The 26526-nt window shown below is 36.3% G+C and overlaps 1 protein-coding gene across 1 annotated transcript in view; it reads right to left on the bottom strand.

Annotated features, from left to right (window-relative positions):
- Positions 1 to 26526, bottom strand: part of syne2a (spectrin repeat containing, nuclear envelope 2a) — a 93728-nt gene that overhangs the window by 22459 nt on the left and 44743 nt on the right. The window contains exons 44-81 of the mRNA XM_084432000.1: positions 25546 to 25880; positions 25031 to 25175; positions 24549 to 24749; positions 24176 to 24435; positions 23937 to 24087; positions 23690 to 23833; positions 23139 to 23279; positions 21895 to 22077; positions 21656 to 21793; positions 21355 to 21540; positions 20530 to 20652; positions 20264 to 20446; positions 18505 to 18594; positions 18241 to 18327; positions 17583 to 17648; positions 16381 to 16941; positions 16065 to 16271; positions 15435 to 15527; positions 14901 to 15104; positions 14637 to 14798; positions 14236 to 14361; positions 12640 to 12830; positions 12326 to 12449; positions 12035 to 12217; positions 11752 to 11898; positions 9784 to 9957; positions 9537 to 9692; positions 9246 to 9401; positions 8084 to 8254; positions 7752 to 7870; positions 7256 to 7460; positions 5497 to 5679; positions 5262 to 5375; positions 4977 to 5131; positions 4468 to 4615; positions 3326 to 3420; positions 1948 to 2179; positions 1634 to 1828 (exon numbers count right to left, since the gene is read on the bottom strand). Coding sequence (XP_084288126.1) covers positions 1634 to 1828; positions 1948 to 2179; positions 3326 to 3420; positions 4468 to 4615; positions 4977 to 5131; positions 5262 to 5375; positions 5497 to 5679; positions 7256 to 7460; positions 7752 to 7870; positions 8084 to 8254; positions 9246 to 9401; positions 9537 to 9692; positions 9784 to 9957; positions 11752 to 11898; positions 12035 to 12217; positions 12326 to 12449; positions 12640 to 12830; positions 14236 to 14361; positions 14637 to 14798; positions 14901 to 15104; positions 15435 to 15527; positions 16065 to 16271; positions 16381 to 16941; positions 17583 to 17648; positions 18241 to 18327; positions 18505 to 18594; positions 20264 to 20446; positions 20530 to 20652; positions 21355 to 21540; positions 21656 to 21793; positions 21895 to 22077; positions 23139 to 23279; positions 23690 to 23833; positions 23937 to 24087; positions 24176 to 24435; positions 24549 to 24749; positions 25031 to 25175; positions 25546 to 25880 — 6534 coding nt within the window. The remainder of the gene's footprint in view (positions 1 to 1633; positions 1829 to 1947; positions 2180 to 3325; positions 3421 to 4467; positions 4616 to 4976; positions 5132 to 5261; positions 5376 to 5496; positions 5680 to 7255; positions 7461 to 7751; positions 7871 to 8083; positions 8255 to 9245; positions 9402 to 9536; positions 9693 to 9783; positions 9958 to 11751; positions 11899 to 12034; positions 12218 to 12325; positions 12450 to 12639; positions 12831 to 14235; positions 14362 to 14636; positions 14799 to 14900; positions 15105 to 15434; positions 15528 to 16064; positions 16272 to 16380; positions 16942 to 17582; positions 17649 to 18240; positions 18328 to 18504; positions 18595 to 20263; positions 20447 to 20529; positions 20653 to 21354; positions 21541 to 21655; positions 21794 to 21894; positions 22078 to 23138; positions 23280 to 23689; positions 23834 to 23936; positions 24088 to 24175; positions 24436 to 24548; positions 24750 to 25030; positions 25176 to 25545; positions 25881 to 26526) is intronic.

Consider the following 26526-nt stretch of genomic DNA (forward strand, 5'->3'; position numbering starts at 1 on the left):
TTTCGTGTTTTACCAAAAAAGTCGCACGAAAAAAAGATTATGAAATAAAAGATTAAAGCAACAATCCAAAAAAATGAAATACCCATACAATAAAATGGAAATATCAATTACCAATATGTAAAAAAAAAAAACAAGGTAAATCCCTACATACTGTAATGTGAATCATTGGTACCGATATACAGTATTGTGAATGTGTCGTTTAGTGTGGACAGACAAATTATTTGTCAATGGAAACTTTCACATATGTTTTTGGTACGGCAGGGAAAAAAGCAAAACTTTTTTTTTTTTTTTTAACAGGTTATGGTGCTACTGTAGTTGGGGGAAGTGATTTGAAGTGCGTACACTTTGGGGTGCAAAATATGTTAGCAAGATATTTTAAAAGCAAGTTAGAATCATTGCAGTCCCATTCTAAACACCACGTCTATTTTATGTGCATGCACGCACCAGCACTCGTTTATTGAAGTCTGCAAATTGGCTGTCAGGATAATTATTACCAGGTAAGTATACAACGATGCAAAACGCATCTCAAATGCATTAATCAACACGGTCAGTAGGGCCATTTATATTGAAATAAACGAATTATTTAGTTTGAAGTTCTGATTTAGTTTCAAGCGATTAATATAAAGCAAGTCTATTGTTTAACAACTGGGATCGTGCACTCATCCAGTAGCAGCTCACTCTGTCTCATTCATTATTTTTTGAGATGTGTTCGCAACATCAATGTACAGTATATCGATATAAAATATATAAGTTGCGTTCTACACACCAGAGTGTGTAAGGCTTTAAGACCTTTTTTAAGGCCTGCAAAAATAAAATGAATACCGTATTGGTATTAAACCATATCCTAAACCATAAAATGACTGTAAAAATGGTGATTTAAACAACTATATATATATATATATATATATATATATATATATATATATATATTAGGGCTGTCAAAAGATTAATCGCGATTAATCGCATCCAAAATAAAAGTTTGTGTTTACATAATATATGTGTGTGTACTGTGTATAATTATTTTGTATATATCAATACACACACATGCATGTATATATTTAAGAAAAATTTGTAATTTATATATATAAAAAATTATATTTATATATAATATAAATTATATATATAAATATATACAGTATATGTATGCAAATACTTCTTAAATATATACATGCATGTGTGTGTATTTATATATACAAAATAATTATACACAGTACACACACACATATATTATGCAAACACAAACTTTTATTTTGGATGCGATTAATCGCGATTAATCTTTTGACAGCCCTAATATATATATATATATATATAAAATATTCTAGATGCTTTATTCTACAATTTTTGAATGCACATTTGCTTATCGATCCACCAGTTAACATTTGCAACACTGCGCGTTAAAACACTGGTCAATCTTCGCATTGGTCTAAACAACGGCAGACGTGCTGAATGAAAATGCAATTTCACTCTTCACGAGTTTGCAAGTACGATATAAACAAGAAGTAAACATTGTCATAATTCATCAACAGCAGATCAAAGCAATCACTTAGCACAAATGTGGACTATTCAGTGATTGTGAACTGCCAATGCCACCCCTATAAAACGGTCTGGGAGATGTGAGAATTGGGTCACATACATGAGTTATGGTGTCTACAAGAGCCTTTCTTTTCTCCACAAGGCCACAGCTTCGCTCCCACGTCTCCATTAGGGCATCCAGTTCAGACTGCAGGCATGCCTGCGTATGTGCATCTGTTAAGGGAAGGATCTGTCTGCCTGCCACCACAGTCTGCCTGTAGAGTTCTTTATGAAGCTGTAGTTGCTCCTCAGTCCACTTTGGGAAACAGAGCATATAAGATATCCAGTATATGATATACAGAAGCTATTTGCATCTGAACTGGCATTCGATGCATGCAGTTGGAAAGACAAAGCCTCATCACTAAATTATCTTACCTCAAAGTCCTTTATAGAACACAGGAGCTGCTGTAAGCTGCACAGCGCCAGTCCTGCTGGTGGCAGAAGTTCTTCGATGTGTCTGATTAACTTTGAAAGTTTCCTCGAGCCTGCCTCATAGAGCTGCCAATGTCCCATAAGCCCCTCCAGATATTTCCCATGCTGCTGGACCCTCTGCTGTGTCTCCTGCCAACGTGTCTTTAGCTGGGTAAGCCTCAAGATCAGATGACTCCTGCTCACAGTGGAATTTGTCACATTTTTCAAGATATGCTAAGGGTAAATCGAGCCGCAAGTTATAGGCTAGTGAAGAACATTTACTTGGGTTAAAAAGGTTTAGTTCACCTAAAAGTTAATATTCTGTCATCAACTACTCACCCTCATGTAGTTTCAAATACATTTCTTTTTTGGTCTTCAAAACACAATTGAAGATATTTTCAACGAAACCAGAGAGGTTTCTGTCGCTCCAATGAAAGTCCATTCATCCAAAACATTGATGCTTCAAAAAGTTCATAAAAACATTGTAAAGTTAAATCGTATGAATCTCTCATTACAAAGGAATCATGTCTCTTCATAAGACTTGGATTGAACGGTGCGATTCATTTGGATTGTTTTTGCAGTCTCTTTTGAACTGTGAAAGTTTAGTGGGTTGGACTCTCAGGTTTCATTAAAAATAGCTTCATTTGTGTTTCGAAGATAAATGAAAGTCATATGTATTTGGAACAACATGAAAGTGAGCAAGAGATGACAAAATTGACATTTTTGAGTGAAATAACCCTAAAAGATGTGGTTTTAACAGAGGATCATTTTTGTAAAGAGACCATAGATGTTACAACAGATGAGCGAAGATGATAATATCATAAAACTAACTGCAATTCCACTGGCCATTAGCTTTGCCACTCATCTGAAAAACGAACTAACCACATTTATGTGCCTCTCTACATGACATTTGTTCTTGCAATGAAAAACCAGACCTGAAAAACATCTTGAATGCAACTGTCCATGAGTTTCATATGAAGCAGCACTTATCGGCTAAAAAGAAAAATTATTTCATGCTGATAGCACATGCAGTTTCATTTCCTGAGTGCAAGCCAGCTTGTTCCAGTGCTGAGCTCATAGAAGCTCTTCCACACCACATAACTCAGAGAGTTATGGCCCCAGCTGAAGGCCGTGGAAAAAAAGAAAAAGAAAAACAGTTGGAGAACCTTGGTTTTAATTACTCATCAGGTGACATCCAGTTCAGAACAAATTATTACACCACATTCTTTGATTTCTTATCCATGGCAGAATCCCACACTGGAGGTTAGTAAGAAAATTCTGAGGTTACTGATTTTTTTATAGTAGGGAATTAATTATTCAGTGCAGTGTAATAAAAGCTCACCTGTCCTCATTCTGACTGCTCTCCAGGAAGCGTAAAGCCTCATTGATCATGGCATCCTGTAGCTGCTGGCTGATGATGACCTCCACTTTCAGCCTCTGGAAAATTTATTACTAATATATGAGTAGATGAGCTCTGTACAACCATTTTCAAAAAGTACTTTATTACAAACGGTTCATGCAACTCTTATTTAAAAAAATAAAAAAATAAAAATGGAATAAAAGTAAAAAAAGCCAATCAAATAACATTCAATATTGACTGCGTTTACATTAACAATATTCCAGAATTAATCAGAATATAACTAATGTTAATCAGAATATGGTCAAATTCTAATTATGTATGTGTCATGTAAACACCATCTCAAATGACATAAAATTATTAGGTCAATATTCTGGTTTCTACAAATCATTAGAATTTGCTTTCATAAATTCTTTATCATGTAAACAACTTATTCGGAATGTCCACTGCAATGGAATATAAATGTATATGAACACATGTCTGAATGCAAGATATTCTGTGTGTTGTGTGATAGAAATGGAAATTCTGTGTGTTCTCTGATTAAAAAAAAAAAAAAAAAAAGTATATATATATTTATTTTTTTATTTTTTTATTTTTTAAGCAGTAGTGGAAAAACAGTACAGTAAAAACAGTAATATTGTGAAATATCATTACAATTTAAAATAACTGTTTTCAATGTTTGATATATTTAAAATGTAATTTATTCCTGTGAGGCCAAAGCTGAATTTTCAGCATCATCTGATTTGGTGCTCAAGAAACATTTCTCATTATTAACAATGTTAATTGTTAAACAATTTTAACAATGGTAAATGTTAACAGTTGTGCAGCATAATGCGTTTGTGGAAACAGTGATGCATTTTTTTCAGAATTTTTTGATGAATAGTACATTCACAAAAACATTTTAAATGTCCTTACTGTAATTTTTGATCAATTGAATGCATCCTTTTCATAAAAAAAGAAAAGGAAATGCACCAATAGCTCTCTAATTTATGCTAATGTTCTTACTGACCTCAAAAATCTTACTGACAAAAACTCTGAAAAGTAATGTTTGTGAAGCAACAGTATTAGCATAATGAAACTGAATAATAGAAAATAATTTCTAATGGATTTAACTGTATGCTCATTACCTGATGCGCAGCTAGCTGCTCTCTTACAGTAGCATAGTTTCCAGACGTCTGATTGGATAAACCAGCCTCGATTTTGTCCAGGAGCTCCATCCAGCACTGGCACTTCTGTTGGAAGTTCTGAGCACGCAGTAGCTCTCCATTCATCTTCCTACAGATAGAGATGTGCATTGGCATTCACCAGACACAAGGGCTGAGACAGTTTAGCTACAGCTAATGTTAAGGTGTTTGTTTAGGGAAAAAAGTAATAGTTCCCCCAAACATGAAAATTCACCCTCACGTTATTCCAAACTATTTCCCCCCCATGGAACACAACAGGACAGTTTTTGAAAGGGTTTGAAACAACCCAAAGGCGAGGAAACCGACAGAATTTGCACGTGTAGGTGAACTAGCCCTTTAATAAGATGGAATGTCCATATGGATAGATGCATAAAGGATTTTTTTGTATATTTCAGGGCTAAACCAAAATGTTTGAGAACTGAATGGCATTAGTGCAGTGAAGTTCCACTTGCCTGTGTCTATCAGTAGCCTGAGAGAAGACCTGAACCCACTCTGTGTTGAGGGTCTGCAACCTCTCTTCCTCCGTAGAGCTTAAGGAGAGTCTGAGTTTCTTTTGATTCAGAGCAGCAAGGTTAGGGGTCAGCCCACTCAGATCTAACAGAACCATCTTTAAACAGGAAAGAAAAAGAAAAACATTTACATAAAATCAAACTATAACCTTTCAGTTCGCTCTGAAACAAAGAGGGGGATGAAAAGAAAATTAATGAAAATAACCTCAAGAAATGCCACAGATTCACCTTTAGTCTTTCCATGCTTGTAGTGGCAGAGTTCAAAATGCTTTTAAAGTTTGTAAGTTGTTGCTCCATTGATTTCAAATCATGGCTGAAACGGCAGTGCTCCTCTAGCTCCTCCTATGGACCGAGAACAGCACAACACTTTGCCATCATGTTTGCCATCGGTGTGCAGATCAATCAGATTACTTTTACGTAATGTTGTATTTAGTAATAAAATATCTAAACTTGTCGCCCTCACCTGAACTTGTGCCCCAATCTCAGAAAGCGCCTTACCAAGATGCACATGGTCCCGTGATAGCAACCTGGTTTCTGATTTGATTAGCGAAACTGACTGGGGTTTCATCTGCCCAATGAGAAGCTTTGAGGCCTCCAGGACTTTTCCCACACTGCTTTGTAAGGCCGCCATGTCTTTCTCCAAAGTCTGTGAAAGACGAGCCACACGGGACATCACATAATTTGTCATCTCATAAATTTGTTTTCTTAATGATTAAACTAGCTTTCAACATTTGGGGGTCAGTAAGATTTCTAATATGTTTATTCAGAAAGCATTAAATTGACAGTATAAAGTGACAGTAAAAACATTTATAACATTAGAAAAATATATTTTAAATAAATGTTGTTCTTTTAAAATGTTCTATTCAATGCAGTTTCCACAAAAAATATTTGAGCAGTAAATCAGCATATTAGAATCATTTCGAAAGGACCATGTGACACTGAAGACTGGAGTGAAATAAATTCTCAAGAAAAATTTGTACCCTGCATATTTTCCTTTAATGCTTTCTTTTTATATGTTCAACGTTTTATTGTACAGCACTTTGGTTCAACTCTGTTGCGTTTAAATGTGCTATAGAAATAAATTTTGACTTGACTTGACTTGCTTATCTAGGAAGCCACTATTTTTAGGAGTTAAGATGGAATTGGTAGGGGTTAGGATTTTTTTTTATTACAAGAACTTCTGGCATCTACTAAAAACATTACAATTAAATAACTCGAGACAGATTTAATTGAAGAGTATGCAGACAGTGAGGGAGATTCATGTCATGAAATCAAAAACACACCAATTAGAGCTCTGGATAGATCATTTCACAGAAACATACTGATGTTCTTTTTTTAATAGCTTCAGAGTGTTTCGCATTTCTTCATCATTCCTTTTATTTATTTAAATTTTATATCAACACATTTGTTTTATTCAGACAATAAATTACTATAAAATATGTATTACTAATATTTATTAAATAGTATATATTATTTGTTGTTATTTAACTGTAAAAAAAAAAAAAAAAAAAGAACACCAATGATTAAATAAGAATGAAATAAGAACTGATAAATAAAGAACTGATACATAATTCAATGTTCTTTTCTGTTAAACATTTTTGGTAAGAGTAGCGCATTGGTATTTTTAGTCCACTGAGAAAAGCTCCAGCTCAGATCTCAATGTTCCTTCTTTTCAAAACAACAACTGAACTGAAGTACCGCAGACTCATCTGCAGGACTCAACAATTTAGCACTTAACAGGCACATTCTGAAATTGTTGTGTTTTTTTAGATTTGGTTTTCACTGGGCATTATTACTTTGCAAAATATGCTATTTTCTTAAAGGGTAAAAAATGTTTTTAACCCAAACCAGTACTTTTGTACTTATTTAAGAGTTGTTGATTTGGCCATTTAGCTGTGTACTTGCTGTGTTTTGTAACTAACCTGTTGTATTTCGCTTGATTTCTTGTCTGCAGTGGGCTCTCACCTGACATTAGCATGCATTTTCAGGTAATCGAGGGCAATAATCATATTACAGTTAACATCTAAAATGACCACCTCATTTAATTATCAATTTTTATTTATTTATTTTTTTGGGTGAGTGCGATCATTCAGCATCTCTCTCTGATTACACTGGAGAAGTGGATGGAATGAATTTGTAAATGCTTTCCAGCTAAAGAATATCCAGATACTATCCGAATGGGAAACGGTGTGAAAGGGGCCTAGATACTATCAATTACTCACACTGATGCTCTGCATCCTGCTGTTAAGAAGCTCTACAGTGTTTTCTTCTCTGTCTGAAGAACTCATAAGCTCTTCAAGCCTATTCCAGTGCTGATTTAGAAGAACACAGCACTCTCCTGTGAGACGCTCGTATTCCAGCCAGAGCCGCAATTCATTCTGGGCCATTAGTAAATCTGCATGCACATCCTCAATCACTGATAGATGTCTGAAAACAAACAAAACAGACATTAATACCCAGATAGGGCCAGACAAACACAACCAAATAATCAAACATGCTCTGTCCTCTCTTTGCATCACAATTCCTTTTAGTGAATCAGTTTGTTTGCATGATTCATTATTCAACTAAACCCTCAAATGAAGACTCAGCTGATCATTTTTACAGCTTCCGGAAAAAAAATGATGTTGACAATATTGCCAATTTGGTGCCATTTCAAAGTGCAATTTCAGATTAAACGGCGAATATAAAGGAGATGGACTGGAAAGTAAAATTGCTTACCGAGTTCTCTCCTTCTCGAGATGATCGGACAGCAGTTTAGATGCGCAAGGCTTGAATTTGTCTCTTAAGTCAGTTAAGTTGTTCCAGGTCTCTGATCGGTTCAGCTCCCTTTCAAGTTCCTGTTAGGAAGTATTCATGATATCATATTCTACAAATAACACAGCTCCTGTAACACTGATGGCAATGTTGAATAATAATATTATTTGTATTCCCATGTTGGGAGAATAAAGTTTCACATTAATGTTTATAATGTTAACTTCACAATTTATAAGTACAACATTTACTGTACAATGTTTTTCCAACGGAATTATTTTGTCAGACCGTTTACTCACTTGCAGATGTTCCACATGAATTCGGTTCTGCTCAGATGAGAAGACAGGAACTCTGCACAATTGCAGTCTGTAGGCCACCCTGGTTGTTTGCAGTTCTGCTGCACTCATTTCAGATTCAAAGTGAGCCCACTTATCCTTGATTGGTTGCAAATCTAGCCTGAGAGCATTTATCTAAGAAAAAAACACACACATGCTGTTAGGAAAAACATTTCTTTGGCCACTCAAAAATAATGAATGAACTCTGACTGGACACATTTGAAGTTGTTATAAAACACAAATCAACTGAATTCTTATATTTATGAGGAAAGTATTATGCTTCTTAACTGTACTTCTTGAGTAACCGAACAAAGTGGAAAAAAGAATAAAGAAAAAAAAACACATGTACACACTGCAAATATTTGGAGGGACAACCGCATTTAAACGAGTGAGTGAATCATATACATTTATTTATTCTGTGTTTGCATGATCAGGAGAGACTTCTGTATTCTGTACAGTGTTTGTCACAGTGATTTCGCAACATTTCTGGCATCTCATGGCTGTAAACAAGACACATGGATGCAAAAAGTGCTATTAGTATTACTGATAAAATATTATAATATAAAAGAAAAAAAAGAAAAGAAAATATTGATAATACATTTTTTATAAAATAAATACAAATATTAATAAATACCAAATACTTAAGACCATTTACAGGAGTGTTTTATGCTGCCTTTAAACATACATGGCATAAAATGTAGCTGCAGTGTATACTGTTCAAAAGTGTTGGGTCACTAACATTTTTGTATTGTTTTAAATGTTTTTGGGAAAAAAAGTATCTTATGCTCATCTAGGCTGCATTTAACTTATCAAAAATGTAAAAAAAATATATACAATTTACTTAAAAATGTCATTTATGATGGCAAAGCTGAATTTTCAGCATCATTACTCAGTCTTCAGTGTCACATGATTCTTTAAAATCATTCTAATATGCTGATTTGCTGCTCAAGAAACTTTTTTTAATCAATGTTGAAACCGGTTGTGCTGCCTAATAATTGTGTGGAAATTATGACACGCAGATACATTTCATGCATCCTTGCTGAATGCAATCTGCCCCCAAACTTTTGAAAGGTATATGGCCAATGTGCACAAATTTACTGATGCATTCCAGGGTGTAAGAACTTGCCTGTTGACTCAAAGCTTGGCAGTCCTGGATGGCTGAATTCACCTGCTTGGAGAATGCTTGATCTCCAGGATGTTCACCATCCTGCAGCCCGAACAGGTGAAGAGCTCCCAAACCCTTCAGCTCAGAGGACTTCACCTGTAGCCTTTCCTCTGTCTCCTGGAATGAAGCAGTGTCAGAGTTTCCTGATATCTCTCACTCCACTTTTTCAAAAGCAAGTTATTTCACTCTCACACCCACAAACAACATTTGCAGCATAAAATATTCTAGCTAGTTGTGAGATAAGAGACTCACCTCACACTCCTGTAATGTTTGCTCAATCTGCGAGCAGCTCTCTGGTCTCCAGCTGTTTCTCACCCATTCCATACATTGAGAGATCCAGCTGTGCATACAGTGCAATCGCTTTTCTTTATCTGTGCAGACCTGCCACTGGTCCTCAACACTGTGTATCTGGAGACAGAAGAACCCATCACGTTTCAAATATGATGGCTTTGGCAGGTTATACAGGTTACTACAGCATTTGTTGCATGTCTGCACTCACCTGACTGTCAATCTTGGCCTGTAGAACAAGCCAACTCAGATTGAGAGCACCCAGTCGCTCAGCAAAGAGAATGCGCTCACTGCGATTGGTGGGTTTGTTCACTGACCCCTCCACAGACTGGTGGTTCAGAAAGTCAACACATGACTGGTGACTGCTTACTTCAGCCTTAATATCCTAATATGTAAAAAACATGGAATATAATACATGTCAGAATTTCCTACATAATTCATTTTTGTAGCAGGGTGATCAAAAAGTGACAGTAAAGACATTTATAATGTTACAAAAGATTTCTTATTCAAATAAAGGCATTTTTCTAAATGAAAGTATCCTGAAAGAAATATCCAATCAGAATTTTAGAATGATTTCTGAAGCTGTAAGTATAAATAAAAATAAATAAAAAATAAATAAAAATATATATAGTGGTTAAAGTGGGATTTGGCAGGTGGGGGAACCCTCAAATTTTGTGTTAGGTGCAACAGGGGGAAATGACTCACCGTGGGACTACATATTGAGTATCATGGTATAGCAATACTTTTTGGGACAAGAGTGTCACTGTGGCACCAAGTATCACACCACAATATGGAACACAACCTTGTTTTTCACAATGTAAATTTAAACATAAAAATGGGAAGTCCAAAACTGACTGAAATTTTAGGTAGTTAGGGGGGTTGGGGGGCATGCTCCCCCAAGAAAATTTGGATTTCTCTGACCTACATATGTGCAATTTAGGGCTTTTGAAGGCCAAAAAAAATTATAAGAAATTTATCAATTTAAAACCTTGTCATTAGATTATTTGTCAATACCTGCTCTCTCCTCATCTTCATCTTTCTTTTTCTCTCAGTCTTCTTATCCTGCCCTATTTCTTCCCCTCCTAAAGCTGAACTTTGACTGATAGTCTTTTCATTTTCGTCTGTGTCAGTGAAGAAAGTAAACATAGGCTCAACTGATATTTATATGTTTTATGAATAATTTTCTGAGACAAGTTAATTTACTCAAGGCTACCAGGAAAGCTGTTGCCTAAGTCAGTATTGCCAATAGGAACCTTCTACAAGCTTTGGAATTTGAAAACGTCTTTTTTTAAAATGTTAAAAGTTATTTTAAATAATACAAATTATAGTCTACGTTTACCGCAGTTGGTGGAATTGGCAGATGTTCCCTTAGGCATCATGCGCTGTGGAAACGCGTCAAATATAAATACGCGTATAATAATAAATAATAAAATATATTACAAGGGAAAACAAATGTCCGGCGAATATCGAACCTAAAACTAATGGTGGTTGAACGCAGTAAAGTTAGTTTTAGGTTCTTACGTGAGTGCATTTCACGCATTAGTAATCGCTGGCGGTCAGCGGGGAGGGGAGGCGTGAACCGGTAGATGCACTAAGATCAGACAGGAGAACCGTGACTGCGAACATAACGTTGGGAAGCGTGTTTTTAAATGCGGGGCCAGGGGTGATATTCAGTTTGATATGATGAATGATGAGAATCATTGAATTTGATGAGAATGATTTGATTTCATTTGAATCTATTTATTTATTAATTTATCAGAGGTGCCAGTGACCGTTCCGGCCCACTTTAACCCCTGTGTGTGTGTGTGTGTGTGTGTGTGTGTGTGTGTGTGTGTGTGTGTGTGTGTGTGTGTATGTATGTATGTATGTATGTATGTATGTATGTATGTGTATATATATATATATATATATGTGTGTGTGTGTGTGTGTGTGTGTATGTATGTGTATGTGTGTATGTATGTATGTGTGTATGTATGTGTGTGTATGTGTGTATGTATGTATGTGTGTATGTATGTATGTGTATGTATGTATGTATGTATGTATGTATGTGTATATATATATATATATATATATATATAACTTTAGATGAACCAAACAATATTTTTTCCATTCCTATCTTAACATAATCAGTAGGATTTTATCCAGAAAACTAGAAATAATAAAAGAAAAGGTGCAATACCTTCAAAGCCTGCAGATGTCTAGAAAGCTCAGAGGAGCCCAGGGCACAATGGATCCGTGAGCTTTCATCCTCCAGTCGTCTCTCTACATGCTCCAGCCAGGAGGTCAAATCAGCCAAGACTTGACTGTGAGACTGGCTTATCAACATCTAAAAGGATGGCAAAAAGATGTTTACAACAAAATACATATCTGCTTGCTAGAGCTTAGCTTCTAATAGATCAACGAGGGAGGAGATGGAAGGAGAGAGAGAGAGGAAGAGAGAGAAACGGAGACATTATTCATACTTGTTGCTGTGTCTGGTGGAGGTTGGGTAGCATGTTAGTCAGGTTCGTCCATTCCTGCTCAAGTTGAGCCAGTTGGCTGCGCAGAGCTGGAGCTTTCCTGTCAGTCAGCTGCAGGATCTGCATGCCTGTGCTTTCTGCAGAAGCTTTCTGTGCCGAACGGAACCCCAGCTCCCTGAAGAACTCCTGTGGCACACAACCAAAACCAAGGTCTCATATTTTGCATTATGGGCATGAGGCATGTGGTCACATGATATAAAAAAGAGAGATGAACATTAATAAAGTTCTAGTCACCATGATCTGGGTCAAGACAATTCTGGAGTCCAGTAGACCAGAATCGGAGAAACTGTTCCACTTCTGAACCCGTTCATGAGCACAACTCATCCACTCCTCTAGTTCTGTTGAGTCACGCTGAAACCTACACACACACATACACCAATACATAGAAAAACACACCTTTATGTTACCTGATATAACAATGTGTCTTCTATACCAGTATTTCTCAACTGGTGGGTCGCATACACCACAACACCATTTAATTCCTCCAACGAAATTACATTTTGCTAATTTTAATCATTTCTTATTTGGTTACTGTGTTTTCCTCAAACCTTTCATAATTCTTTCTGATCTTCTGTGTGGAATGTATCTTCTGCTGTAGTTGATTATGAAGATCTTTCCAGCGTATTAACAGTCGTGATTTTGGGGAGGTCTGGCAGCAACCCTTTTTCTGTAGGGTCCTGAGTCGGTCTTGGATCTCCCACATCTGAGGTCTTGTGTCATCCAGGACTTTGTGCAACCTCTGACAATGAGAGAGTGAAAAAGGAAAGGAAAAAAAAGGAAAAGTTTGCAAGTTAATGGCTAAAATAGGAAAACCATGGCGAATAATATATATTTCAATTAACTCAGTTCCTCAAAACCGATTGTGATTAAGTGGTTCAGATGTACTGATGTGGTCAGATGTAGTACTTTAACAGCAAAGTGTGTGAATCGCTCCTCTATCTCATTTCATCCCTCCACCCCTTATCTCTCTCAGCTTCACCCACTTGCTCAGATGGAGCGACTTGTGGGAATGGGAGTGAGATGTACATCTATTACAGACACAAAAAGGGTTGCTTGATGTTCCTCCTATAATCAATCCAGAGTAATGAGCTTTGGTAGTCATAAAGGGGAAAAAAAAAATGAATGCAACCAACCATACGCTGCTGACTGCTCCGGGTGAGAAATTAGCTTTCGTAATAGTGAGAGGGACAATCATAAAAGAGCGGCCAATGCAGGCCGAACATGAAGTTCCACAGATATGGCACCTATCGTTCTGAGTAATTTAATCAGGAACATTGTGTACTGGACCAAAAAAGATTATCATGCAACATATAGCCAAAGAAAGGAGAAGACCCTCTCCCTTAACTTTGCTCCACTCACACACCTCAGATTTGTATTACTTCTGCTGTTATGGTAATAACTAATATGGACAGGAGTCCTCCATTGCCAAGTCAATAATAACTTCTTTGTGACTTAATTCAAACAAGAGTAAATTGTGTTGCATCTAATTTGGATAGAATGTTTATTTTATCGTTTACCACACGACATGGGTCAGAGTACTGAAAAAAAAAAAAAATCTTAATCTGCAATTGTCTTATTTTTCCAGTAAAATTTTTTATAAAAAAAACATAATTCGATTTTTCTATAGGTTTGTTTTTTAAAAAGAAGTTTCTTATGTTCACCAATGATGCATTTATTTGATCAAAAATACAGTAATATTGTAAAATTATTAAACATTTACAAAAACATTTATTCTATTTTAAAATGTCATTTATTCCTGTGATGCAAAGCTGAATTTTCAGCATAATTACGCTAGTCTTCAGTGTAAAATGATCCTGATGTTTTGCTACTCAAGAAACTTTTCTTATTATTATCAATGTTGAAAAATAGTGCTGATTAATATTTTTGTGGAAACAGTGATATTTTTTCAGGCTTTAAAAATAAGTAAGTAAACAAAGCATTTATTTGAAATATCTGAACTCTTTTGTAACATTATACATGTCTTTTCTGTCACTTTAGATCAATTTAATATACCTTTTCTGAACTCGATTTCTTAAAACAACAACAAAAAAATATCTTACAGACAGCAAACTTTTGACCAGTTATTTTTTCCAATAATACCCAGGAGGCAGCCATTAGCATTCCCATAGATGTGGGAAACTAACCTCATAGGACTGCTGTTGACCCTTCAGGTCTCCTTCCGGCTCTAAATCCAGACTGGACAAGTCTGTCTCCATCTCATCCAACTGCTTGCACAGTCTCTCAGTGACCTCCTCGTACCAAGACCACTCCTACAACACACATACAGAGCGCTAAGAGAGTGATTTTATCGCATAAAATGGATCAACAGAAATGAGCATGTCGTATACTCGTATGAAATATCTGTTTAGTAATTTAGAATTATTCCTAGCTACAGTGTTAATTGACGCAAAGAGTGCCAGTTTGTAAATTGGATCAGTAAAATACTAAATTATGACAGCATTAGAGTGCTTAGATAATTAGAATGTTTAATGAAATGAAAAAGATTGATAAGATTAAGGTCTGAGGAAGTATAATTTCTCTGTACCTGTAAGCTGTGCTGCATTTGGATCCCATGACTTTGTGCTTGATCCTGTAGATCTGAAATAAACTGCTCCACCTCTGCTTGGCCTGGCAGTGCCCCCTCTGGCAGCTTGTGGTATAGCAGTTTTACCATTACAAGGTTCTGCCCCAAATCTTGGAAGTATTTCTGTTACCAGCCAAGTGCAAACATTATGAGAGTCATGTAAGAGGTCAAAAAAATTACAATGAACTTATCTCATAAACTGGTCAGTTAAAATATATAGTGTACCTTGTGTCCTCTGAGCTGACTGTGCAGCTGGCTGTAGTTTTGTGGCTGTGCATCCTGACTGCGCTGCAGCCGCTCTGACCCCAGCTCCAGGAGACCCTGCAGACCCTTCAGAAGAGCTTCAGAACATCTCTGGTGCTCAACATTATTCTGTCCTGCTGATCTCCACCGGTCAAGTGACAAAGTCCACGTGCTGCCCTGCAGACTCTTAAAGAACAAACACTTGTATTAGTACATCAGAACTGACCCTTCGCTAAGCCGTGCTTTACACGTTACGGATCAATCCTACATTAGCAACTATTGCTAAAGCTACTATAAGACAAGTTTGTGAACTTTCTAAAGTACAATATGTATTTGGAAGTTTTAAAACACAATTTTATGGAAATTATGCAAAAAAAGAATTTTTTTTTTTTTTTTTTTATAAATCTTTAGAAGGTCATGCTGTGTATTAAACTTACAAATTAAATATAATTTAGATTATGAGGAGACAGCTTTGTACCAAGTTTTGTGTGGATTTTTCAAGTGAATTGATGATACCTTGATGCTTAAAAAGAGTTTGGTCATGTCTCTCATCTGTATTTCACTGGCATTCAATGCAGACACAGGAATCTCAAACAGATGCTGTGTAGTCTGTGTTGGCAGGAAATAAAAACACATAGAAAGGCAGAATCAGTCTCATAGCTTCTGAGAAATGTGTTCTATGAGCCACTTGTCTGAATTTTTCTGATATAAATCAGAAAAAGTAAAAAAATTGCTCAAATTGCAGATTAACTGCTTCACGTTGTCCTTTCTTAGTTAACTACACTACTGTTCAAAAGTTCAGGGTCATTAAGATAAATAAATAAAGATTTTGAAGACCGGAGTAATGATGCTGAAAATTCAGCTTTAGATCAGAAATAAATAACATTTTAAAATATTTAAAAACAGACAAAACTTATTTTAAATTGTAATAACATTTCACAATATTAGTTTTTGATCAAATAAATGCAGCTTTGGTGAGCATAAGACACTTCTTTCAAAAATCGTCAAACTTGAATGGTAGTAAAAATGTCTAAGACGGGTGAATCCTGAATTCTTGTTAGATGTTAAGGGGACACACATGTCAGAAAATGCACACAGACACTCATTAACTTGTTGGTTTTAGTTAGCATCAGGGCTGAAACTGACCTCTGAAGAACTGATATCCTGACATGACCCCAGTGTCTCAGATGTGTCCTTCAATGAGGTGAAAAGCTGGACCAAACTCTCTTGATATTCACCTCCTCCTTCAGACTGTGAGAGATCGCTGAGAGTTGCTGTGTGCTGAAATGAGTGTTCCTGAGAATGGCTGCTGCTCTGGCGAACGATGGCCTCAATCAGATCTCTCTGTATTTCCTAGAGAGTTGGAAGGGGAGTTTTTAGTCATACAAATATTTCAAAATGGACTGTACTTCAAAATGAAATGATACATGTGAGTTTACAGGTGGATTTCACATAGAATTACCAGCATTGTATCTTCCTGTGGCACACATTCTTTATGCTGGGAGGAGAGCAATAGAGGAGCTGTGGCGACTATGGGTTTTGTCTCTGTCTGGGTCTGGTCATCATCAGTAACATTTACTGCCTCTGTGTCGGATGGCTTTGGGGTCAAAACTGCCATTTTCACTTGATCACTTGTACTCATTTCCGTGTTTATAGATACTTTGTTCAGATCTACAGATTCAGATTGTTTGATCGATTCACAGGCATCACTTGCTTTTAACGTGGGGATTTCTGAGTCTGTTCCTGGCTTTGCTGGTACTGCTTCAGTCACCTTGGTTTCTGGACACTCAATTTGTTTTTCCTTAGCTCTAGTTGCACTGTCAGAGAGCAGATAACTATCATTTGTAAATTTTTCAAAGTGTTGGGATGTTAGTGGAGGTAGACGAGTTCTCTCTTCAGTAACTGGTCTGCTGTCTATGGCAGGCATTTCAGAGAATCCAGGAGGCTCTAGTAAACAACTTCCAGGCTCCTGTAATACATGCTTGATTGCAGCAAAATCAGTTTCTTCTTCAGGAGATGATTCCTAAAAATGAAATAACGATTTTTTTCATTATCAGTGAACTTTTATCAGTGAAACAACTTTTCAGTGGTTTTACCATGGGTAAAGGAAGTATTTTGGCATCTAAAATCAGCTGTTTTTTTAAATAATTATCAAAATATTGATGAAATATTGATATATATATTAAACTGTTAGACATTGATAATAAGAAGAAATGTTTCTTGGGCACCAAATCAGCATATTAGAATGATTTCTGAAGGATCATGTGAAACTGAAGATCGGAATAGTGTAATTATTTTCTGTCACAGGAATGAACAAATACATTGCACCTATTGTTATCATAAGAAACTTTCTTTCTTTGTAAAAAGAAAAAAAATCATACAGACTCAAGAACTTTTGAATAGTAGTGCAGTCCATTATTCTGACGGCAGGCAGCTTGTGGTTGCTAATCAACACTGCAAATGATCAAATTCAAACAAAATTCATATAGAACGATGCCTTTGAGCAGGGCTCATCCAATCAGAAGTCAGTATTACACATTTCACAAAGAGGAATATGAGGAATAATGATGATGAATGATGATGATGATGTCTGCCTGCCATTAAACAATAAATCACATAGTTTGTTCCTGAGAGTCCAGTAACTCCATTGGGGCCAGTCGATACCTTAGTGGCACACTCTGTTACAGCAGAGGCAGCATCTGTCTCCTCCAAAACGGTCTCATCTGGGTCCTGGTACAGAGAAAGAAAAAAATGATTAGAGATGAAGGTCCAGAGTATTAGAAGAACAGACTTCCAAAAGACAATGGAGGACAGCAGCTGTTACTGAAAGAAGTGGAGGAGTTATATTCAGCATTCTGCAATGAATGCAGCCTTAGTCCACAGAAAGGAAAAGCAAAAGAGCTTGTTCGCAAAGCTGACTGAATTATAAACAAATTGAGACATTAATAATAGCATAAACTCTAATAACAGCACAGCAGTATTGAGAAAATTGTGATCATGCAATTCCAAGACTAACAAAAGCATGAGAGTCATTGTAACAGGACCATTCCCTGTGATAATATAGTGAAAATAGCATAGCATAGAGATATATAAACATAAAACATAAAGATTCGCATACATTTATTTATATTTATAATTATAGTTGTATTTGTATAATTTCCATTCATAAATGTATATAAATAAAACGTTAAATGCATGCAAATGAACAGCCATAGCAAAGAGGTCCAGAGTGTACAAGAGTTCAGAAATGTACTCTTATTCAGGGTTTGGCAAAGGGATGCATCAAGACTGGGAGATAAATTGGAGGTTTTGGAGGCTTTACCTCTGGAACACTGCATGTGAGAGTTCCTGAGGATGAAGACTGACTGTCTTCATCTTCCTCCTCATTGTAAGGGCCTTCCTTTGACACCTGTTTCACCAGGGTTATGCAAGGACATATTATTCTTTAGGTTTTTACAGTGACAGAACTAATAAGCTGATTTAGTCTTATTTAGTCCTAAAACGGACTTATCCTCATCTTAGATGTCGTCTGAGCTTGAGTGGGCATGATTTTAGGTATATATTTTGATTGAGCTGCTTGACTTACCATCCCATCTCCAGAGTAAAAGTGTGGCATCGTGAATTCTGTGGTTTGGTCTGAAGGGAGAATCATTTCAGATGGTTGTCCAATAGAGGCCTGAAAATAAAATCAGCAAACTATTCAGTTTCATCAAGTTTTAGAACTTGGACAAACCAACGCTACATGATAAAGATCATGAGAAAAGCCATGGGAGCATCTTTACTGCATACTACTGCCTTTGCCAATAAAGCCATGTCTGTAATGATTTACTGATGCACCATATTGAGGTTTTAAAGCACTTAATTTTTTAAGAACAATCAGAAAATTCAAGGTTCCCACACATCCCTTCTCTGAGTTGGCTTTAAATGCAAGGCTTTTCTCCTCCACTCATTCCCATAGACATGAAAGTGAAGAGGAGAGGTCACCCGCCGGTCACTAAAAACTTGAACAAGTAATATGTTCAAACTAGATTTAAAAAGACCTTTGGTCTAGTTAAGATATTTCATTATAACTGTCAGCGTTTGACACCGTGTCCTAACACGATAAGATTCCAGCAACAAATAATTTGTCTGTCCACACTAGACCCGACACGACTGCGAGATGTCAAAATGAATCAAAACCCACAGCCAATAAGAACAGCGTGTGGGCGGAGTCTTGCGGCAACAGCTGCACCAGAGAGTAATCTTGACAGCAATCGCAAGAAAATGGATAAGTAGGTTACATAATCAAATTCACAAATATTACACAATTTAAACATTATTAAAAATGCATAGGCTACTGAGTTACTAAAACAATCTTTGTCAAATAATACACTTGTTTGTTCACAGTTTGAACGTTCTTGTTTCCATTTGTTTAATTTCAAGATCTGAGGTGAATTATCTATTGTTGCTTTTACAGCTACAAAGCTGGAGCACTAAATGATATTCAATGTCACATTGCATGCTTTTAACATTAAATAAAGAACATAAACAGTCCCTGAGATTATCATTGCCACACTTTGTGTTTGTTGTTCCAGCCGCAATGTCACAGAAAAATAGAAACCATTTCTAAAATATATGGTGTGACATGCTACAATTCCTGTAAAAGTTATAATTAAAAATGCCATTTCAAGCAGTGCAACATAATTTAAAATTCATCATTAAAACTCATCATTAAAACCAAAAACCGAAGTATAATTATTGTGCACTCAGTTTTTCTGGGCTCATATTAATTAAAAGACTGATGACAGAAATATTTGAACATTTAAAAACGCCATTCACACCATGGGAATATTTAAGAGATCGGCAAAATAAAATAGTGTTTTAAAAAATGGTTAGCAGTTAATAAGGGAGCAGTAATTTTTTCTCAATAAAAAAGTATGACCTCTAAAGAAATGAATACCGAAATTACTTTTGAAATTTTTTTTAAATAGTGAGCACTCATGTGTGATGAAGACTCGAGTCATATCAGGAGACTAATAAAAGGGGTTTTATTTTGCATGAAGCAGTTACTATAAATGAATATGCTGCATACATGCCTCTAGGTGTCATTAGAGATGCGACAGATCTACCAGCTCAGTCTCTACAAAAATTACTCTGTGAACCTTTAAAATTGACATTTTCCCATATTATCTTCCTTATAAATTGTGACTTAAAATGTTTATGCTGTAAAAAAAAAAAAACAAGGTTTAATACCATAACTACTGAAATCTGCTTTTCATGAACTACGGTAAATAAGCTAAAATGCACTCCAGCTCAGGAAACCTCTGACTCTTGGTAAACACAAGCAAACTATTAAAGCGACAGACCTTTAACGCTGTGCTCCGCTCCACACTGAGCTGCTGTAGCTCCTGGATGGGCTGCAGGAGCTCTTGAGCCCGGTGGAAGGCTGTGAGAGTTTGCTCTGCCTCAGCAGGAAGCCCTAGGCCTGGCCTACAGCTCTCAATCTCATCAATGGTCCTCTTCATGGACTGGATATTATCCAGAATCACCTGTAACAGAAATTAGGAGGGATATGAGATACTGTAAATGTTTACAGTCCAAACAGAGGATAGAAATATATGACGCACAGTACCTGTATGTCATCAAGATATTCCTCAGGAGAAATGTTCTCTGTGTCAGTAGTGGAAAGGATTGTTCTGATCTTGGCTAGATTTTTCTCCATTGTCTTCACCTCTGTTTCAATGGCATCCATCTCCTACACATAAGTTATAAGTGAATTCCAATTAAAATATAGGCAACATAATAAAATAAAATAAATAATCATCACAGTATCATTTACTAGTATAAGTAATTCCAGCAATGCTATGTAGGTCTCATAAAACCCTCCAAATTATCTATACATTGTTAGGGATATCAAAACAGCTATTACTTCTAACTCAATACTAATTACTATACAATACTAAATTTTCCATATTTCTGAGATATTAATGCAAACACAGTCAGCTACAGTTTTGTTCAAAAGTTTGGGGTCAGTAAGATTTTTTTCCCCCAGTAAAATAATAATTTTATTCAGCAAGGATACTGGATTTTGGAATTATTACTTGAATACTTGTTTTTATTGAAAATACCTGGAAAAATAGTCAAGCATGATTTACTTAATTTGTTACTTAAATTATTTATTTTTTACTATTGTAATTAACTGTTTTCAATAAAATGTTTACTTCACACAAACACTACTGTTTGTTTTTTCATTTTTTCAAAAATGATGTTAATATATTTTAAATAAAAGGACTGTATTCAATAGCATAATTTTTTTGCTGTGGTATCGAAATGGGTAACAGGGATCATAAAATACTTGGTATAGTGACAAACTTAGACACTGTAAATCCTAAGAAAATATGTAAATCTTCTGTAAATACATATACAATTCTTTATTGAAAGTAAAGATATTTCTTACAGCCGCCAGGTGCTGAAGGTGGGAGAGAGGGTCCAGGACGCTTTGCTGCATAAGTGTGATATTTTGTATACAGAGGTGGAGGAGCTGTTGTTGAGCAGTGGTGTCACACACCGCTGTGATCTCCTGCAGGGCAGGCAGGAAGGCCTCCAGAGCTGCCCTGTATCCCTCCGATTCATCCAGCATCATCTACAGACACACCACAAGAGTTGCTAACAAGTTGCTACATACCATCTACATAAAGTATGGTATGTCTCAATAGAAGTGGCCTGTAAATGGCTTCAGTGTAAGGCTTTGACCTGACCTTGAGGGAGTTGGCGTGGCAGTGGATGCATTTCGCAGTGGTGTAGGTTCTTGGTTCGACCAGCCAGGACTGAGCCTCTTTCAACCAGCAGTTGGAGCTATTGAGTAAACCCTCATAGTCCTGCAGACAGGCAGGGATCTGATGGGGGCAAAACACAAGGCACAAGCAGTCATGGTTGCTATCAGTGGCATTATGTGTTGGCTTATGTTGTAAAACAAGGATTATGGGTAACGGCTGACTTTGCTGATGAGGGCGGTCCTGTGCTCGGCCTGTTTGGCCGTGGTCTGGTAGAGCTGCAGTGGCTCCGTGAGCTGGTCCATGAGGACGTGTGCTCTCTCAGGCTGTTGCTCAGCCAGATCCTGCACCTCAGCCTCCAGCTCGGTTATCCGAGTGTGCCACTGGTCCAGCTCATCCCATATTCGCTGCACAAATGCGCACACATGCACATTAGACTAATTAGTGTAGACATCATATTTCACTGGACACAAATGTAAAATGTGAAAGAAGGAAGATCAGTTCATTAAATATGTCATGAGTAAAGCCTTAATAAATAAATAAATAAATAAATATATATATTTTTTTTTTTTTACGATTCTACTCATTTATTATACTTTACAGAAGTTTTCTGTACATACAATAAGTGTTCACATTCTCTCTCTCTTTCCATAGATAATTTTTCAGAATATTTGTTGCGTTTTGCATCATCTGAAACATGCTGCGACTTTTATAATGCAACTAACGTCAAGCACGCAAAACGCACACATTTGGACCTGTGCTGAATGAGAGAAGTATGCGAACCCAAATTTATTTGTATAGCGCACTTCCCACATGTCGGTAGTTTTGTTTCGTTTTACATAAATTAGTCTTGGTATGTATAGCAGATGTTGTTTATAATGAAGGCCACTGTTTGTTTTATACTTGTATTTTTCATCCAGGGCTGCGTTTCCCAAACGCATCATAAGCCTAAGTTGATCGTAGAACAAGTACCACCAATTGATGCTGTTGGGAAATGCAGCCCTGTTCTGTTCTGAAATGAATACTGTTAAATATAAAGGATTTGCTGTGTTGTGAGGGGAACTAAAACTAAAACTTGTTTATAGTGTTTATAATGTTTGTAAATGCTTTGTTTTAATCATCGGTATTATTACAGTACAGTATTTCTGAATATAATAATAAAATGTGACTCATACATCTGTGTTTTTTTCTCTCTCACCAATGCAATTTTGATCCATGCAACTTATTGTCAGGTGCAACTTATGTTCCAGAAAATACCGTATATACATAAAACTACTAAATAAATAAAAATACAATAAAAGTATAAGAAAACAAATAAATAAGAGAATAAACAGAACTAAATAATAAACAAAACTAAGTAATGAGAGAAAAAACAAATGTTATGTTTTCCTGAGTGTTTTGTCCACTGGTAATTGGTGGAAAGATATTTTCAATAATGTGCATGTGGAGGCAAGAAGGGAACAAGTACCTTTTGTGTACGTTCAGCCTCAGAACAATTAGGACTTGTTTGCTTTAACAGGGCATGCACACAATTCAAGCCCACCGTCACCTCTCCAACCTGCTCAACCATTTTACTAAGAGGACCACTTCTCTCCATGACCATGGCCAACTGAAACAGAGTTACATTTGTATTAGGTTTAATTTAAAAACAACACAAAGACTCAAGCTTAAGTAATATATATATATATATATATATATATATATATATATATATATATATATTAAATATGGCAGTTATAGTTTGAGTGTCTGTGTTATGTTATGTGTTATATACAGTATATAAAACAATTTTGGAGGTTATAATGGAGACTGACTGCCTTTTCACAAGTTCAAAGGATTGGTTTAATTTATTTTAGAATCCCTTATTGATATCTATATTCATATAAACATGCTCATTAATAATATTCATATACATACACACACAATACACTTTTTCCAACATTAAAAACACTCTACCTATAGCTTAAACAGTGCTTGATCTCACAGTATAATAAAATTAAAGATAAATAAAGTAAATACTTTGTCCTTAGCCTCCTGCAGGGAGACGTTGAGCTCGTTCTGTAAGATTTGAATCTCTGATGGTACACAGCTCCATCTGTTCTGCACTCTGTCTATGACGTCCTGCAATCGAGCCTTTTGTGACACCAAATCCACTTTGACTTGCTACAGTGTGATACAACACAATTAATACAATATCAACAGCAAACACTGCAGAAACAGACTCTCCCCATAAAAATAGAAATAAAACAGGCCATAAAGCACCAACCTGTAGTTGATCAGCAGCTGACTCGGAATGTAAAACCGTCAAAAGAGAGAGAACGTTCTGCTGAATGGCACTCATCTCCTCCTGCACACGACCCGACTCCTGGATCTCAAAAAGCACCTTGCGATGGATATTATTGCTCTGATCTCTGAGACTATGCATGAAAATAAGTTCTGTAAATGTAGAGTGTGAACATTTCCTCAACATTTATGTGTTTATGTGCATGTGTGTAAAAGTCTTACCTTCTGCACTGACCCTGTAAAGACTGCAAGTCCTGACAGATTTGAGGAGAAACTTTCAGCTGCTGCAAATTTGAGAACCCAAGCAAACGTGCCACATGGTGTTGTAGAGAGGCAAGTGTATGATACTCCTGCTCAATCCTATCTTGAATGTGCTCAGTGAGGCTCAGAACACCCTGAAGATCCACCAGGGATCCCTTCACCATAGATGAGTCAGGGAGATTATTCTGCAGACTGCCAAGACCTTCCTTTGATTTATTGAGCTGCACAGCAAACCCCAACATGAAGAGAAATGAATTAATGCACAGCTTACTTCATTAATCATATTACAAGCTGGATATATAAATAAAACAAAATAAAATAGAAAATCACATACACGTATCACAAAGTCTTTCCACTCTGCTTCTTTATGAGACTTGCTGGCTTTGAGTGATTCCACTCTGCACTGCAACACTGCCCAAGATCTCCACAGATGTCCCAGCATCAGATCCACAGGAGCATTGCATCGACGACCTGGACAGCTCTCCCTCAATTCCTCCAGTCTTTTAGCAATGTTCTTCAGCTCTGCCTGGAGCACCTGCAGATGAAGACAATTTCAACGTATGCTAATCTAGCATACTAGAATTGTTACGAGATGAAAAGTAGCACAAGGAACCATTCATACACCATAAAAACAAGAGTATACAAATAGAGTATACAGTATATTCTCAAGCAAGTTTTCATTGGTCCCCAAATCATTTTCAAGAGTTTCAAGGGTATTATTGTAATGCATTTAAACCAAGCACAACATGCATGATAAACAAAATGGATTAGGTTCTTCTACATGGTGACTATTAATGGCATATAATGACCACAAACCTTTACATTCTGCTGTTGTTCTTGGCAGACTTCAGAATCAGTCAGTTTTTGACTTGAGCATTTTGAGATTTGAGAATCAATGTTTTTGAGAAGTTGGCTCATTTCTTCATGGTGACTCATGTGCACAATTTGGTCTCCCATGCACCTAAATTGTAGCAAAAAGAGTGAACCATTAAATGCAGCTAAATAAAACTGCCTTTAGTACATTTCATTTAACCAAATAGATGCATTCCCTTCAAACTAACTGTTTCAGAGAAAAATGTTTCCAAGTGACGTACAGTATATGGCAGACATTTAAAGAGCTTTTTGATTATTTGTAAAAGTATTATTTTTTCCTATTTTCCATCCCCCACACAAAACAATTATACAATGATTTTCCAATTTGCTAAGAAAATCTCAACAACAATCAAAGAACATTGTGAATGCAACAATCTGAACCATAGGACAAGGTCATCAATTTTGATTAAAAAATAAATCAAATAAAAATCTAAACATGCTTATAGAGTATGGCTAACCTCTGTAAAGCCTTGAGTCTGAGTTGAGCCTGAGCTTCTAATTTGGCATCTTGTACCAGAAGGTGACTAAAAACCTCGATATGAAGCTGCTCAGTTAGAGGGATGGAGAGGCATGTCTGCTGGGGTACGCAAGCACCAACTTCAGACAAGCGGGCCTGGAAACCCTCAACCAGAGTGCTGAAAATCTGCTGAATATAACAATGCTCCTCTTTGTAACCTTTGAAGCCAGCAGATGGAATCATGAGATTGGATCTGATTTGCTGAAAAAAGCTCTCTGCACCCTGAACAGCCCAGCTGTAATGCTTTAGTGCCTCCCGAGCTTGGAGAAGCTTGTCCTGGAAAACCAAAAAAAAAATGATTAGAAATCATAAAAACAACATTCATAGTTTTCTAAAAACTAGTTTTCCCAAAATCGATTTTTATCACATGCCTATTTGTATAGCGCTTCCCCTCCTGCAGGATGTTAATGCGTGATGCTTAACTAATTCACAAATTAAATTCCAAAATTTGTATATTTCAATGTATCAGTGTTTCCTTCATATCTGAGATGCAAGTTGTGAATGTGAGTTCACAGTTCATGTACCATGATATTTATGACAAGAAATGTCTTTCAATGAGTTTTTGTTGAGGACTGCATGCAAAAACAGACATGACCAGTATAGACTAGTTCAAAAATAAATTACTCTTATGAGCTTTTTTATTTTTATTTTTTTTAGCATTTTGTGTGACCAGTTTTGCCCAACTGTCGATGATGATGATGATTTACTCTTTTGAGCCGATTCTTTTAATGAAGTAAAAAAAAAAAAAAAAAAGTTACTGGTTCAAATCAGTCTAAAACACTAGGAAACAGAAAATGGACATTACAACAACTGAATCAGAATTAAATCGAATCAAAATTAAACCGGATCAAGAGCTTGTGAATTCAATTAAGTTGAATTAGGAAATCTGTATTAAAGGGATAGTTCACCCAAAAATGAAAAC

Source organism: Rutilus rutilus (genome assembly GCF_951802725.1).
Source record: "Rutilus rutilus genome assembly, chromosome: 15".
Taxonomy (NCBI): Eukaryota; Metazoa; Chordata; class Actinopteri; order Cypriniformes; family Leuciscidae; genus Rutilus; species Rutilus rutilus.